General features: G+C 42.3%; 1 protein-coding gene across 3 annotated transcripts in view; it reads right to left on the bottom strand.

The window, feature by feature from the left end:
• Nucleotides 1–17,498, bottom strand: part of CHD6 (chromodomain helicase DNA binding protein 6) — a 176,700-nt gene that overhangs the window by 68,407 nt on the left and 90,795 nt on the right. For all 3 annotated transcript variants that reach the window (XM_034641310.1, XM_034641311.1, XM_034641312.1), the window contains exons 16-18: nt 14,459–14,714; nt 13,482–13,692; nt 3,675–3,870 (exon numbers count right to left, since the gene is read on the bottom strand). In XM_034641310.1, the coding sequence (XP_034497201.1) occupies nt 3,675–3,870; nt 13,482–13,692; nt 14,459–14,714 (663 nt within the window). The remainder of the gene's footprint in view (nt 1–3,674; nt 3,871–13,481; nt 13,693–14,458; nt 14,715–17,498) is intronic.

The following is a 17,498-nucleotide window of genomic DNA, read 5'->3' as shown; positions in this document are numbered from 1 at the left end:
AGCACCAGAAAAATAATAGTGCACTCTGACTTTCAGCCGACTTCTCAGAGAAGGAGCTATGTTCTCCAACTATGGAAGCTGGTTTGTCCCTGCCTTAGGGACTCAAGCCTACTTAGCTGAGCCCAGCCTCCCCTAATCAGGTTGGCTTCACTTTCAAGGCTCTGAGAGGGTCTGTCTTCAATCAGTCAAGAAACAGCTTCCCAGCATTGGCACTGCTTTCCCATGCTGGCCTGCCTGGGGATAACCATGGATTGCACCAGATCTTTCCAGACTGTTTGAGACCAGAGGGAACACTCACATTTTCTACCATCTTAACTCAGACCTCTGAAGCCACGCTGAAATCCCACTAGGATAGGGCGTAAGACCCTGTCCATAATGAGATTCTGTTTTCTGTGGCCCTGATATTTACATCAGGCAGAACACATCTCAATCCACACACAGATAAATGTTTTGTGCCAAGGCCATCTTCCAAAAGAAATACAATCATGTTCTATCGGAGCAGGAATTGTGATTCTTCAATAAGCATAAAGAACTACAGATGATTGAAAGCTTTCACTCATTTTACAAAAAATATTAGATTACATACATATGTGTGAACGAGTATGTGTAAGTTAACATGATGTAACTAGCAAGGATAGTACCAGGGAACATTCTGGTTAAGTTTTCTACTGTTAGGGTTAGGAATGCATTTCACCGATATTCACAGCTGAACTTAGATGTAGTCCTGGGAACCACACGATGGTCTCAGGGTCCCAGTGTCCAGACTCTCCCCCACATTGTATTTACAGCACACAGCATGGGTCATGCGGCAGGGAGAGCTTCTGTACCGAGTGTGCACTGTTCCGTGGGCAGCATGCAGCCCTCACGCTCCTCCCCACACCAAGCAAGTACACAACCTTGCTCCATCTCTGTGGGCCACTCAGAACTACACTTTCCTTTCTCTGTCACGTCTTCTTACAGCCCACCAATCCCACTCCCCAATAACACTGCACTGATCTGATTTCCTTGCCCTAACACTACTCTTCTTTCCTTTCTACCCAGTCTGGCTGACATTTCAAAAAATAAAGGACAGTTCCCTCTAAGCTACAAAACTTTTACATAAAAATAACAACAACAACAACAACAACAACAAAAACAACTGATCTAGAAGACACAGTGGCCAATCTGAGGGCCCACGAGTTAAAGAATTTTCACTCTTACTTGGACCTGGGACTGCCACTGCTGCTGCGGCCCTCACTCATTTACCTTCTGCCACATTCCTGGTTCAGGTTCCCACCCTGGATGGCCCGGAGTGCTGCTGGTCCTTGTTTCTCCACTGAGCCTGAGTATTACAGCAAGTTCACAAACTGATTCAGCAGACTAAAAGCTTCACATGGTCCAATTTCCCTTTGACTTTGCTGCTATTCTTTTCATTCACCTCTGGCCAGCTCCCCAGCAGTGGACATTAAAAACAGCTTTTCCAAAGCTTCTCCCTTCTCACCAGACCCCAATTCCGGACAGCCCCACCCACCCTCTCTGGCTGCTATGCATACAAATCAATCACCTCAGATGACTTCACCTTCCCCACCAGGCTCCACCACTCTCATTCTTGCTAGTTCCATCTCTTGGTATCGGCACCTATTCGCAATTGGTCATGTCCAGGATTTCACCTAGAAGCATGGTGATCCCCAAATCCTTGTCTTGACCATGACCTGCCTCCAAATGCCAGCCTCATGCTTCCAATTTCCCTCCTGGAAATTCCTCCAGACATGCCTCGCCATCCATGGGCTCAAACTGGCCACCTAATTTTGGCTTCTTATACCATCATTCTCCCAGGTACCAAGGCTCATAGTCAGGTAAGCACTGCAAAGGAGCACAGAACTTCACAGTTATCAAGGACTTAAGGGATCATCTGTATCGGGGTCAGCAAACTTCTGCTATGATAGTAATTATTTTAGATGCTGTGGGCTATGGGCTCTGTTGTGATACTCGACTCTGCCACGGTAACATGACAGCACCGGAGATGGTATGTCTACGGATGGGTGTGGCTGTATTCCAATAAAACTGCTTCAAGCCGACTAGCCACCGAACAGGGGCCAGCTTCCCACCACCTGATTGTATCACTATCCTAATGACATTCTTGCTAGTTACTTAATCAAATATTAGTCTTTGCTTATTTTCTTTGTTTAAAGATTTTATTTATTTATTTGACAGAGGGGGAACACAAGCAGGGGGAGTGGGAGAGGAAGAAGCAGGCTCCAGCAGAGGAGCCTGATGGCTCGATCCCATAACGCTGGGATCATGCCCCGAGCCAAAGGCAGACGCTTAATGATTGAGCCACCCAGGCGCCCCTAGTCTTTGCTTATTTTCATGCCAGTGTCAAGCACATTATTCTTTTAAAAAGTGGTTATTCATTATATCTTAGTAACTCACCTTTGACCCAAATATCCCTTCACCAGGAGAGAGGCCTGATGGGGAACTAGTCATGTCCACTGATTTTCTCTGAAGCTGGACGTTGAACACAGCGCCACGCAGTTGGTTTTACAAATGATTTTTCCCCCTGAATTTTGGCCAATTGCCACCAATTTAATAATTTAAAGAGGGCTATTTTTCCAACTAGCGGACTGCTTTCTTCAAACAAAATCTTATTTGGAAACTCATTAAATGAAAAAGGCAAAGCAGAATGACTGTGTGAAGTGGTGGGTCAGGCAGCAGCTCAAATGCCCACAGCTGAGCTCCCATCCCGGCTTGCCGTCCCTTGCAGGGTTCCCTAAGGGGACCTCCTTCAGGTTTGTGACACAGCAGCCTCTAAACTTCTTTTATCAATCACCTGTATCATGAAAAAGGTTTTGAGCTACCCAGCACCCTCCCCACTACATACTCAAAATCCTGGTATTGGCAAATATCCCACGATACAATATATACTTAGGGTGAAGTTTATCGTTCATAAAACTGGATGTAAATCTAGAAATGGTATTCTTGACAAGTCAGAATCTTTTCGGCTGACATACTGTCCAAAGTGGCCAGAGTGCCATTGTTTTTATTTTGAAGGAGGGTAGATGGAACTGTTAGCTCTGTCATTTTCTTGTTTGTTTATGCTTAATCTTAAAACTGTATTAACTCCAATCTTTAAATAATGTTTGCAAGCCACCAATTATTTAATTTGGCTAAAACTAAAAAAAAAAAGTCAGCAAATTCACTCGATTGGACACATACAAACTCGAATATGCAGCATTGAGAGCAAATGAACTAGGGGGAGGGTGCCTGTCCCCTTGGCCACACAATGGAATTTTGGGTTATCTGTCTCCTTTACTATACATGACATATGACCATCTAAGAAACCAACGAGTGAAAATGCCTGAATCACTCTGTATTATCAAAAACTAGAGAACTAGTAAAGCTTAATATTTTTCTTTATGTCGGATAACAAAAATGAACAATACTTCTAGACTATATTTGGAGGCCACCACTGTGAAAACCATTCGGTTTAAAGCAAAAAGAACCAGTCCCTGATTAGTGGGAAAGGCCGACATTGACTTTTCATTCAGTTGACTCCTGCCCGAGGCCCTAAGCCTGCCCCTCCAGCTGACAGCTCAGCATAAGCAGGGCAGACGCCCTACAGCAAGCCGGGCCCCTCCGTGATGTTCTCAGACGCAGGGGCAGCTAAGGCAAACAGCAATCATCCTAGTGGTTACCTGCAAGTCATTTTGTGGGTTCCAGTCTGAATCAAATATGATGCAGGTATCGGCGGCTGTGAGATTGATGCCCAGGCCTCCCGCTCTGGTGCACAGAAGAAAGACAAAGCGGTCTGAGTCTGGCTTACAGAACCGGTCGATGGCTGCCTGGCGCAGGTTTCCCCGTACTCGCCCATCAATTCGCTCATAGGTGTATCTGAGGGGACCCAAACGAACGAAAGCCCAGGTGTTAATCATACTTCAATGGAGAGCAGCAAACAACGCAGGAAGCTGTTGACCCGCGGTCTTACATCCCTCACTTCTAAATCTGGACCAACCGAGAGCAGTCTGTGAGGAGTCCCTCCCGTCCACATAGGCAGCAGGGCAGATGCCTAAGACTGCACTGCAAAACGTACCCCCCCAAAACAAGCAAGCAAAAACCAAACCAAAACAAAAATATCAGCCACAAACTAAGGACCAGAATTGTAAACATAAAATATCAACCCCCACAGCCTGAGCAACTTATTCTCCAGTATTTCCCCGTTTTTACTTGCACTGAACCTAATCATAAGACCAGGAAAAGCAAGGGCCTCAAACATCTACAAAGTAGTGCTCTTAATGAGGAATCAAGGTTCAAATCAGTGTGCAGCTGCTCTGGGGAACCTGAAAACGGTAAGGAGATCGTACCAACAGGCAGTCCTTGTGTGCCTGTGCTGGTCATTTCCAGCCTATCAGCTCTCCCCGGCAGCACACCACCACGCACAGAAACCACAGGAAGGTTTCTGAGCTGTGTCGGGGGCAGGGGGACAACAACTGAGGACTTTTTAGAGGGAAATAAAATGGGGAAGTGAAGCTATCGTAAGAAGGCACATACCTGTGTGGAAACAAGGGCGAAAAGCACAGTGGGGGAGAGGGTAAAAGGAAGGAAAATAAAATTAAAACTGCTGTGGGAGCATGTTACTATCTGTCCATTCAATTAAAGTACACAGAAGGTATCTTTATGATGGAATCATGTGGTTAATACAGAATTAACATAGGGTAGCAATGTGGACAGCTGCTGACATCTTACTCTTTTCTTATTTACCCTAACAATGAATAAATTCACAAGGGGATGTTACCCTGGGCCCAATTCTATTCACCAAGCAGGAACTGGCTGGTCAAGTAGAATTAAAAGGAACCTTGTGACTAAAGGACCAAGTTGTCCTGGACCCAACAACAGCCAAGAACATGGATCCTGACAAAAACCTTATCAGTAGCCCACAGTTTGGGAAATCAGATCTTTAAAACTTCAGATGAATAACTGGTTAGAGAATAAGGATAGACACTCTAGGGGTAGATGACTCTGTGTGGGAATGGCTCTAGAAAACGGAGTGTGGCAATATAATCCTGACTTCCTTGAAGAAAAGGAAAATCCACGTAAAGAAACCATCCAAGGAAGTAACATGTAGAGAAACCAGATCAACTTAGGCTCAAAAGAGACACATACAAAGCAAAAAACCAAGTCTGAAAACACTGTCTTCCTTTTACAAAGCTACAATGCATCAACACCTGGAATTACAGGTGTTCTTTTTTAATGTAAGAAACTTAAGCATAATATGTGGGACTACAGTAGCAAATAAAGTAGGAAGTGGTGACTCAGAAAGGCGGACTAGGATGAGCTTCTGTCCTAAGATGAAAGTGAAGGGCTGTATGTCTGGATTCTATAAAACCAGAAGGCAGTTAGATATAATGGTCATTATCACTAATAATAGCCACAGCAGTAATATTAGCAGCAAGCTCTTTGGCACCAAGCTCTGGGCCAGGCGCTGTGATACACACTTGATATGCACCATCACAGTTATGTCTCATGATAATCCTAAGGGCTGGTTTTATTGTCATCCCCATTGTACATTTGAGGAAACTTCAAAAACAAAAACAAACCCCCACAAGAAAACTAACTTGCTCAGTCACTGAGCAGGTGAGTTGAACTGAGACCCACTTGACTCAAAGTCCAGATTCTTAACCAGTTTGCTGTATGGCCTACACATTGCAGCCTACACTTCAATGCAGGAGGATGAAAAGACTGCCCTAAAAACTTTAAAGAGAAAATTAAAGATAAATAAGAGACACCGGTAAATTTAGGAAGCTGATAACTCTAGTGGAAGCTGGAAGGAACTCTAGGCACTGACATGGTTTTGGTAAACCAGTGCACTGAGATCTGTACTGGGTACTCAGAAGTCTGGACATGTGGGTGAGGGGATGGAGGAAGCACAGGATTTGGAGTCAGGGGACAAGGTAGAGATTAAATTAAACAGGAGCTGCCAACACCCCCATCGCCACATATGTGAACAATTAACGCTGAAGGCACAGAGGACACCCCAGCCATCAGAGACGAGCTGGATGCCCATGGATTGAGGGAGGCAGGGAATCCACACAGCTTTAAGGAGGAGGAGAGATCAATAAATAGAGATGCTAGAGCTCAACTGTCACCCATGGAAAAAATTCCCATTCAATCGTAGTATTTTGCCAGCTATGATATAATAACAGTTTTAGAAATTGTGCAGGATGACTGGAACATTAATTCTCACTTCTATTGTTCAGTTTTGAGGGAGTGCTCTCAAAGAACACAAAACTAAAAATCCATCCCATTATGTGAGTTCTTTTAAACTGTTCCTCACCCCCTCCCTTCTGAGCCAGATCCCTTGGCTATTCCCTCACCCCTGTATGAGAATATGGCATGAAATTAAACGGGAACAAAACCAAACTGACAGCTGGAGAGGCAACGAGGCTTGAGAACAAAGAAAATCTTGAGGACTAGTAAGTCTGAATGGAGAAATCAGACATCAAAAAATTTTCCACACCACACATCAGTGCAGCAATTAACCCTCTACGTCAACTATATTTTGAACAAAGTCCCTAGGAGTTTATGTGGCTCATCAAACTGTAATTCTCAGTCACTGTCAAATTTCAACAAGAAGCAGGTGGCAGTCTGGAAAACCTGTGTGCTTTGTTTTGGGGAGGGGGGCGGTGGCGTGTTTTTGGCACAACAGGAAATGCTGACCTCAGAAGGCCTGAAGGGAAATGAAAAGCTTTCTCATCTCAGCAATAACTAGCTGGAAAACGTAAAGAATTAAACAAATAAAATCCCATTCACAATAGCCATACACATACAGAATACTTAGGATTAAGCTCAGGGTCAGACATACGCAGGACTCGGCAACATGACTCCAGGTGCCATGTTGGTTGGTTCACCATGTCCCTAACACCTACAACGTTCTAGCACAAGGCAGGTACTTCATAAATATTTACTGAATCAACAGTGTATATAAAAGACCTGAATACGTGCAGTGGATATCAGGTTCTCCAGTTTTACAAAGATATCAATCCTGTCCTACTAAATGTGTAAAAGCCAATCAAAATCCCAACAAATGGATATATATGTATAAACACAAATATGCATAGGTGTGTATACACATACACTTATATGTATATATATTTTTTCTGTAGTCAGGGACAGATTAAAAAAGAACAATCCTGAAGTTTATCCACAATAATACATGAGCAAAGGAATAGAAATACTGATCAAAAGAATACGAAAGGTAAACACATACCAGCATAGATAATAAGTATATTTTATGGACAGTGTTTTATTTGAATGGAGGAAAAGATGTACTATTTAATAAACAAAAAATAAGACACATTTGGAAATAAATTAGATCACCATTATATGCCATTTACCAAAATGACAGAAAGACTAAAGATTCAAATGTAAAATTAAAAAAAAAAAATCAAAAAAATCCAGTTAAAGACTCTCAGGTGAGAAATAACCTAACTCAAGGGATGCTTGGCTGGCTCAGTCGGTTAAGCATCTGACTCTTGATCTCAGGGTCGTGAGTTCAAGCCCTGTGTGGGGCTCACACGGAGCCCACTTTAAAAAAAGAAAGAAAAGAGAAAAGAAGAGAACGAAAAAGAAAGAAAGAATACTGCAGAATATCCAAAGGGATGAGGCATTGGTGGCACCAGGTAACCCTGAAAATGGGGATGCGAAGAGTCTAAAACAGAGGAATGGGTTGGCTATCTGGGAAAGTATCAGCCTATAGATCACCCGCCCCAGCCTTGAAGAGGGTAAAAGAGAAGACCTGCACTGTGCTCTACCCCAGGAGATATGAACCACAATTATTTCCCTCCAGCCCTTCTCCACAATCGATTCCCAGTACAATCAAGTTCCCACCCCCTAGGCACAAGAGAGGAAGAGAGACACCCTGAAATATAGACACAGGACGTTCCCCAGCTCAATGGATAATGTTCACACACAGGAGGAAAGCCTCTGACTTGAGTCACAGGGGCTCTGCTTCTAGTATGGAGTGGGAAGGTCTTCACACACCAACCTAGCAAGCAACAACCACAAAATGGACAAAACACAAAAAAAAAACAAAACAAAAAACCCACGAATGAAGAGAAAAACCAATCTGAGGGCATTGGAGAGTTGAAGAAAGAAGGCAGATTTTGGAGAGGAACAGAAATTTGCAGTTCTGGCCAGAGGGGAAGCCACCATCATGGCGGCAGGAGTATAGGACAGCTACAGATCTGACAAGAAGACACTGTCTTTAGGACCAGAAGCACCACAGGAAGGAGTCTGGGACAACGAGGACTTCCAGAGGGTGAGAAGGGATCCATAGAAAGTAGAGACACGGAGACAGTGAACCCCAAACTCCGGCTACAGACTACTGAAGACTGCCTGACCTCTCCAATTCACACATACTTGGGGAGACTGAAGGCAGCCTCAGCTCAGCCCGGAGGTGCTGCTGACCAGACACTGACAGGAAGTGCATTCTGAGTCTCACCTAGTTAACTGCCTCCAAATGAAACTTGCCACCTTCACAGTAACAGAACAGAATCCTGATCTCCACAACAAAATACAATGTTCAGGGGAAACCCCAAAATTATGCAACAAAATTGTGTGAAGAAACAGGAGAAATGTGACCCATTATTAAGGGAAAAGACAATCAACAGGTGTCACATATAAAATGTTATAATTAGAGCAGCTATTATAATTATGCTCAGTGAAGGAATGTATGTAATAAAGAAAAGACAGGAGGGGCGCCTGGGTGGCACAGTGGTTAAGTGTCTGCCTTCGGCTCAGGGCGTGATCCCAGCGTTATGGGATCGAGCCCCACATCAGGCTCCTCCGCTATAAGCCTGCTTCTTCCTCTCCCACTCCCCCTGCTTGTGTTCCCTCTCTCGCTGGCTGTCTCTATCTCTATCAAATAAATAAATAAAATCTTTAAAAAAAAATAAAGAGAAGACAGGAAATCACAGCAAAGAAACACAAAAGTAAGAATACATAGATAGCTTAGAACTAGAATACAATCTCTAAAATATGGAAAGGGTAATAAGCATGGTGGAAATGACTGAGAAAAGAGTCAGTGTGCCAGAAGACGGATAAAACAGAAGATGAAAGAAAAAACACTGAAACAAATAAAAGAATAGAACCAATGGAAAGTGGAACAATATGAGAAGGTCAAACATACAGGTGATTGGAATTCCACAAAGAAACAAAAGAATGGGGCAAAAGGAAAAAAGAAACAGAAGGAATATTGACCAAGCACTTCAAAGTTGGACGAAAGATAAACACATACAAATTTAAGAAGCTCAGTGAAATCTGCACAGGATGAATGCCACACATCACAGTCAAACTGCTGAAAATCAAAAATTAAAATAAAATCTTAGTAAAACACACTACATACAGGGGAAAGAGGGACATAACTGACTGCAGACCTTCTTGTCAGAAACCACGGGGCCAGAACACAGTGGAGTAACATTTCAAAGTGCTGAAAGGAGAAAAAAGGCCAACCTAGAATTCTAACGTGAAAGGGATACAAGCAAAGAAAAAGAAAAAAATCTGACTTGGAGAAAACAGACACTGTAGGAAGATTAAAAAAAAAGAACACCTCTGTAATGATTCATCTCAGAAAGGCAGACAATGCACCTGTGAAACAACCAGTTGAATGCTACGAAAACTGAAAAATTTGAGAAGAAAATGTTCTGGGAAACTGCAAATATAATTACGTAATGAAAACCTAGGGGTTAAAGTGGGAGGACAGAGTACAAGAAAAAATTCCATCAGAGGGGTAGCAAAACAGTGAGATGGAAAGGAAAGAAAATCAGGTGACGGGTCCAGAAGGTCTGACATATAAATAACAGGAATTCCACAAAGAGAAAACAGAACAAAAAGTTTTTAAATGGAACATAAAATACAAATTCCCCAGAACTGAAGAAACCCAGATTTCAGATGAGAAAGACCTGCGCAGTATCCAGTTCAATGGGTCCCATACAAAGGACAGTTCAGTGTTTAACTCCACGGCACTGGGACAAAGCGGATGAATCAAAGCTTCTGAACCGAAAAACATGTCACATACACAGACCAGGAAGCACAAGGGCTTTGAACTTCTAAGCACCAACCATGGAAGCTAGAAGACAGTGGACCAAACCCTCAAAATTCTGTGAGGAAGTTATTTCTAACCTAGAATCCCAAACCCAGCCAAACTGTTACTCAAAAATGAGAGCAGACTGAAAACATTCCATGGAGTGTCCACCTTCACTTATCATCCACCCTTCCTCAGAAGCTCCCTGAAGCCGTCCATGGCATCCACCAAGATTTCATTCAAGAGGCAAGGGAAGACACCCGTCAGTGTGATGACGGCAGGAAGAGCACAGGTGGCGGCGTGGACCAGGAGAGAAGAGCGCCTGACCGGAGAGGGCAGCATGGGCGGCCCCACCAGAGGCGGCCCTGAGCAGATGCAGCGGACACACCTGACCATAACAAGAGAGAGACTGAGACCACCAGGGTACATTCGGGAGCTGAAATTGTAAGGAAATAGAAAAACAGGCAATCAAATACAAAGATAATTTTTAGTTTCCCTGAAACTAAAAAAGAAAAAAAAAATCGTGAGGAAAAAAATCGCAACAGCATACTAGATGGCTGGGCTGTCGCTTAGCATTTGGGTAAATATGTGGCAGTGACGAGGGGCAATGAGAGAAGACAAATGACATCTTCCACAGTGGGAACAGGTAATACCTAAAACTAAAAATCATCAAGAAATGACAGCTACTAATGTTACTGAAGTATAGCTATAAATACCCAAAGAAACAGCACAGAAAGAGTTAGAGTAATAGTTTCTGGGGCTGGGAAAACTGGGAATGGGTGGGAAGGGTGCTATCTGAAAGGCACTTTTTCGAAAGTCTAACAAAATAGTTTGGCTCTTTAAAATATGTGCGTGTATAACTTTGCTGGGAAAAAAACTAAATTAAAAAGAGAAAAATAACAATGATATTAAGGCCAGAAGAGCCCTGTTGGATACAGCTGGGGTGAAGAAACCATACAAAAAAAGTGTAAAGAAAATACTTAAGAATATTTATGTGTGTGTTTGAGAAATAGGGGAAGCCTTTTTAAGCCTATTAGTTTAAACACTTAACCTTAAATGTAAGCATAAATAAGCATTTAAGTTTATTGAATGCTGTTTTGAGAATGAGTTTTGACTATTATAAAACTTGAAACTTCTAAAAATAAGATAAAAAAACAAAACCCATACCCATAAACAAAAAGTCAAAAACACCACTGGGGAAGTATTTATGCTATATTCTTAAGTAAACAAATCATTCTTATAATAAAAAGGCAAAGAGCAACAGAAAATGGAGGAAGAACAATGAATAAGCAGTTCAGGCACAAAAAACTGGAAACAGCTAATATATATGGAAGATATTTACTCTCATTATTACTCAGAAATACAACTTTAAACAAGAGACCATAATTCTGGCTCACTGGATTAGCTAAAATTAAGTGGCAAAAACATTACTGGTCAGAGTACTGGGGGGGTGGGGGGAAGCACTGATGAAAGGCATAAAAGTAACAATATCTTTCTAAAGGTGTTTTGGAAGTATGTTATCAAGTGCTTTTAAAATTGTACATCAGGGGCGCCTGGGTGGCACAGCGGTTAAGCGTCTGCCTTCGGCTCAGGGCGTGATCCCGGCGTTACGGGATCGAGCCCCACATCAGGCTCCTCTGCTATGAGCCTGCTTCTTCCTCTCCCACTCCCCCTGCTTGTGTTCCCCTCTCTCGCTGGCTGTCTCTATCTCTGTCAAATAAATAAATAAAATCTTTAAAAAAAAAAATAAATAAAATTGTACATCAAAATTTATCCTAAGGAAGTAACTGGAAACATTCACAATAACCCTAAAGGCATAGCTACAGAGTTCCTTAAAATTCTGAAAAACTAGGAACAACCTATGAGACGGAGTATCATCAGAATTACGTTGTAGAAAGGAGTAAAAAAAAAAAAAAAAAGATATAAAATAAAAAGGTGAACTACAAATTTAGAATGTAGAACATAAACAAATGGACAACAAAACTAAATGTTTGTATGCACAAAATGAAAAAGACAACCCCCGAGTATGAGTGGGAGCGTGGAGGCAATGGTGGGGTTACATATGCCTATATTTTCAAGAGAAATTTAATACTTAAACAATTTGAAAGCAAAATGAATAGATTAAGGATAAATAGCATAAAAGGGAATTAAATAGAGACATCTGTACTTAGTAAGAGTCTGTTAATTACATTGTTACTCATTTTGGGGGTTCTTTAACAAAAACAAACTGCAAACTAGTGGTTGTACATATTTTGATGAGTCAGATAATGTATTTATAAGAAGCAAGTGTTCTGGCAATGAGTTCCCAATCTACAGTGACTTTATAAAATATGAAACTGCTTTAACTAGTTTTGATTCACTCATTATACCTTCCTCAAAGAAAAAAATAATATAAGTCTCAAGAATTCTCTACCTAAAGACCTCCATATAGGACTCTGAGAAAATCTTTGTCTAATTTGATTTTGGAGAATTATTTATGCAACATTAAATGTCAGCATATTCCATAGTTGAATCTGTCACTTCCTTCAATATTCCTTGTATAAATTACATGTTACAATAGCAAACAAAATTTTCAAGGATCAGACTATTTGAGACAACTGTGATTCGCTGTGATTACTTTATGGAACCAAAGCTTTCCTTTAAAATTAGCAGTGCCTACACTAATAGTTTCTATGACCTTGAAAAGTCTTTTACCATTGCATAAATTCTTAAAAACCCATTTATCATCTTTGGATCATTGATGTATCCCAGTGACTGGAAACATAAGGTCCACTGCATAAAGTAACAAATGCAGTGCCCACACACAGAATCCAAACAACCCATGTAACATGATACCACAGACTTGTCGCCTGTGCGAGTGATGGAACTTAGGCTCTAGGAATTCTAGGAGTAGGAATAAGAAAACAGAATGGAATGCCATCGCCAGTGTATCATAAAACCTTAGAGGGTTTGCTGAGGAAGGACAAAGTATCCCCAATTCTTTTTTTGTAAGCTGTCAGCTTATACTCTTTAAGCGACTGGATATAGTGATGCTTTCCAGGATGTATTTCTCTCATCATTATTAAGGGGAAAAAAAAAGAAGAAGAAGAAAAAAAAAGCAAATGCAAATATTAACCTTCTCTGGTGTTCTGAATTCTGTTTCTTACAACTAAAGAGAATATAAGTAAACATGTAGAATTTCCTTTTTAAGCAAAGCAAGGGCTCCACATCATAGCCTGTGAAATTCACTTTAGGCAGTTCAGATTGGGCCTACTTGGTCACAGGATTTAACTCTGAATTTCAATCAGTCTTTGGGGGGAGATTACTTTTCTCCGTGTTTGAATGCTTTGTTGTTGTTGAAGCATGATTTTTAGATGAATCAAAAAGATGCCCCCAAAAGGACGGCCTGCAGCATCTGACGCGCAGCTCTGAGACAAGTTCTCACCTTCTCTGGATGAGGTAATCTTCCAGGATATCGAGACAGCGCACCATCTGGGAGAAGATGAGTACTTTGTGACCACCTGCAATCAGCTTAGGGAGCAGTTTATCAATCAGCACCAGCTTCCCCGCTGCTTGAATCATGGCCTGCAGCTGAAAGTCAGGGGCATCAGGGCTGTGGGTTTTTCGGAAATCTTCCAGAATTTTCTCCTCTGCCCCTGAAAAGAAATGGAACAAGACTATTCCTTGAACAAACTCTGAGGGTAAAAGCTGCTCTCTGCTCTACAGATCCTTAAAAAAAATGAAGTGAATCCCTAGATCCGACCAACAGTCCAGGAGGTGATGCTGTGTGTGCACACCCGGTCTGTGCCATCAGCAGGGGGCTCTGCAGCAGCGGCAGGGCCACTGTGCAGAGAACACAGTTGCTCTGCTTTCCCGGGAAACCTCCCCAAGCGAGAAAGAACTTTAGATACAAGCTGCCTCATTAGAGTAAAGAAACCTCCACAGGAAGGTGACAAAGACACACCTCTTGACAACGTAAAAACTAGCTACCTTTTGATTTAAAATTTTATCAGAAGTTTTATTGTAAAAAACGCTTCTGCCACGTTCTCTGGTTAGTACGGTTAACTGTTAATTTACCTGAGGACTGCATCATGATCATTTACTCAGCTAAGTAATACAACCCCGTTCCCAAGGGTATGATGTGGGCCAGACTGCAGGTAAATAAAGGGCAGCACACTGATGAGTGCTGTCCGTCTTCTGATGGCAGAGAGGTGGCAGACAATTTAGCTCTGTGCACTCACTACTAGATGGCTTACCCAGATCCACCAACCTCTCTGAGCCTCAGTTTCATACATCAGAAAAAGGTGAGCACACATACATCCTACCATTTAATGGAACTCAATACATAGGACTGTTGGTTATCATTAGCTTTTGGCAGAGGCCCACGGCAGGCCTGAGTTGCTCCCTGCTTCCCCAACTCACCATTGATCAGGTAGGGATGGTTACAGCACTTTCTCAGCTCCATCATGGTATTGATGAGATTGGGCATGTTGTGCTGATTTGCGCCCTTGGTCAGGAAGGAAAAGTTCTTCTCCAGAATGGCACGGTAGTACTTTTTCTGGATATTGGTCAGCTCTACTTCAATGATCGTCTCTTGTTTGGGAGCAAGGTTCTTTTCCACATCATCTTTCAGCCGCCGAAGCATCATGGGTTTTAGGATAGACTGCAGTTTCTTCACCTGTCCGGGGAAATGAGACCTGTTCACCTACCCATATCTGATTTTAACAGCTGATTACTGGGGTAGTCCAACCTTCACTACAGTCTCCTGAGCATCTGATCATAGTACTGTGGTAGTAGACTAAATGAAAGATCATGACTAATCCCTGAACATGGGGAGTTTATAATTGGACCTCAAGGAAAGAAGGGATCTGGTTTTAATTCCCAAGTAGTCACTGAGAACCTAGGTGGCAACCTTACAAGAGATAAAGAGAGAAAGATGTAAGAGACAGTACCTGCTCTCTAGGATGGTGAAAATAAATCCCTCTAGCTCTATCATGCACACATGGTGCAGCAATGACCCGAGGACAACTTTTGCTATGTGAGGAGGGACAAGTGACACATTACAAAGGGGAGTCTTAGATGCTGAGAGAACAAAGTAAAAAGTAGAGGCAATCTGGGGGTAGGTGAAATGTGTGAAGGGGGTTCAAAAGGGGTGAAAACTTTCAGTTACAAAATAAGTAAGTCCCGGCAATGTAATTTAGGCCATACTGACTACAGTTAATAATACTGTACATTTAAAAGCTGCTAAGAGAGGAGACCTTAAAAGTTCTCATCACCAGAGAAAAGAAACTGTAGCTCTGTATGTGACAGATGTTAACCAGACTTAGTATGGTGATCATTTCACAATATGTACCTACTGTATGCACATGAGATCATTATCACGCACACCTGAAACTATGTCAACCATATCTCAGGTTTAAAAAAAAAAGTTGGGGCGCCTGGGTGGCACAGTGGTTAAGCGTCTGCCTTCGGCTCAGGGCGTGATCCCGGAGTTGTGGGATCGAGCCCCACATCAGGCTCCTCTGCTATGAGCCTGCTTCTTCCTCTCCCACTCCGCCTGCTTGTGTTCCCTCACTCGCTGGCTGTCTCTCTCTCTGTCAAATAAATAAATAAAATATTTTAAAAAACCCAAAAAAACACGTAGAGGCAATCTGGAAGTGGACCCCTCCTACAGCTTCTAAGTAACGGCAGCAAACATGTCTGGAGTAGCAGCATGTAGAGTTCATGTTGTAAGACCATGTCTCCCATGCTATCATGCAAGCTGTCACATCAGGGGCACTTTGAGCTAACAGTCTTTGCTGTGATTTGTCTGTTCTTCTCTTAACAGCCCAGACCTGGACAGCAAATCTCTACTCACCTGACTGCACTGGCAAGGTGACTTGCTCCCTCTCCCAAGAAGACAACGACAGACAAGGGATTCAAAATCAAGGTTACCTGACTTAACCCTGAGCTGTAACATGGTACCAGTAAGATTAATCCTGGTGGGAAAATAAAATAAGGAAGGGCAAGTGCAAAAGATCGAATTTCAAGTCATAAAGGGTTGTTTCAGGGCGCCTGGGTGGGTGGCTCAGTCAGTTAAGCATCTGCCTTCGGCTCGGGTCATGGTCCAGGTGTCCTGGGACTGAGCCCCGTGTGGGGCTGCTTGCTTAGCGGGGAGCCTGCTTCTCCCTCTGCCCCTCCCCTCTTCTCCTGCCTTCTCTCTCGCTCTCTTTCAAATAAATAAAATCTTTAAAAAATGTTTTAAAAGGGGGTACATTCTGCATAAATAAGTTGTGTGCAGTGTCAATGCTTCCTGAAAAAAATATAAAGTGACTTGTAGACGGTGATTTAGTAGAGTTATCAGAGCAGATTTTAAACAATGATGAATATGCTTTGCTTTGGAAGCTGATGCATTCTGGAACTTTTATTTCCTGTGATTTAAATACAGACATTTGATGCCGTTTTGTGGTTTTCTCCTAACTAATCCCAATCTTAAATATAACCCACTCATGGGACCTTGATTTTACCAACCATGGTACTCAGGAATCTATCCCCCAAGTGGATTAGGAATTACCATATACGATCCCAAAGAGAAAAGACACAACTAGGTAATTATTAAAGATATGGACAAATGCCAGTCTGCCACATGCTGGGTTCAGCTTTGCCCTTCACTTGGTTCATACCTTGAATCATTTAGAGTATACTATAAGCCAGACACTGTGCTGGTCAATACAACAAACACAACTTTGGAGAAGAGGTGGGCCTTGTCCTCAAGGAGGTCATTGACCAGGAAGAAGAAAAAATGCATACCACAAAATAAGTGCAACGGGAGAAGAAGACACATTGCTAATGGTCTGAAAGTGCAGAGAGGGTTAGGAGCTGGCTTTTGAAAGATCAACAGACACTGCAAATGTAGAGAAGTAGAATGAAGTTCGATTATTCACTGCTCTCAAAGTCTGACTTGCCACAGAAGTAGAAACAAACAGACTTGAACCACAGAGTGTACTCCTGACATCTGTTAGTGAAATTCCCAAACCTTCTCATTCCCCAATTCTCTGAGCCAACCCACTCTCACACCATTGCTAGGTTAATTTAGCAGAACTAATTATGTCATTCCTGCAGTCAAAGCCTTGCATTACTTCCCTAATACCTCCCAAATCCTTCAAACCATCTTCTAAGACCTTCCCACAATATAACCCTCTGGCCTCATACTCCACAATTCATCGATCCTATTCCCAGCTCAACCAGACGACTCCCTACAACTGAATAAATTCCATAGCTGATTATGCCAGGTGTTTTTTCTCCTGTGCAAAGCAGACACCATCTTTTCTCTCTCCACAACTGAAAATATACCCACCTTTCAAAGTCCATTTCCAAACTGTTCTCTCTCCATGAAGGCTTTCCTGATTCCCAAACAGAGGTGAGCTTCTTTCTTCTAAAATCCCCAATTCTATTATTTGTTCTTCCTATGGCATTTAAACTT

The sequence above is a fragment of the Ailuropoda melanoleuca genome, chromosome 13 (genome assembly GCF_002007445.2).
Source record: "Ailuropoda melanoleuca isolate Jingjing chromosome 13, ASM200744v2, whole genome shotgun sequence".
Lineage (NCBI taxonomy): Eukaryota > Metazoa > Chordata > Mammalia > Carnivora > Ursidae > Ailuropoda > Ailuropoda melanoleuca.
The sequence above is the reverse complement of the archived record's forward strand: the minus strand, read 5'-3'. Positions and strand labels throughout refer to the sequence as shown.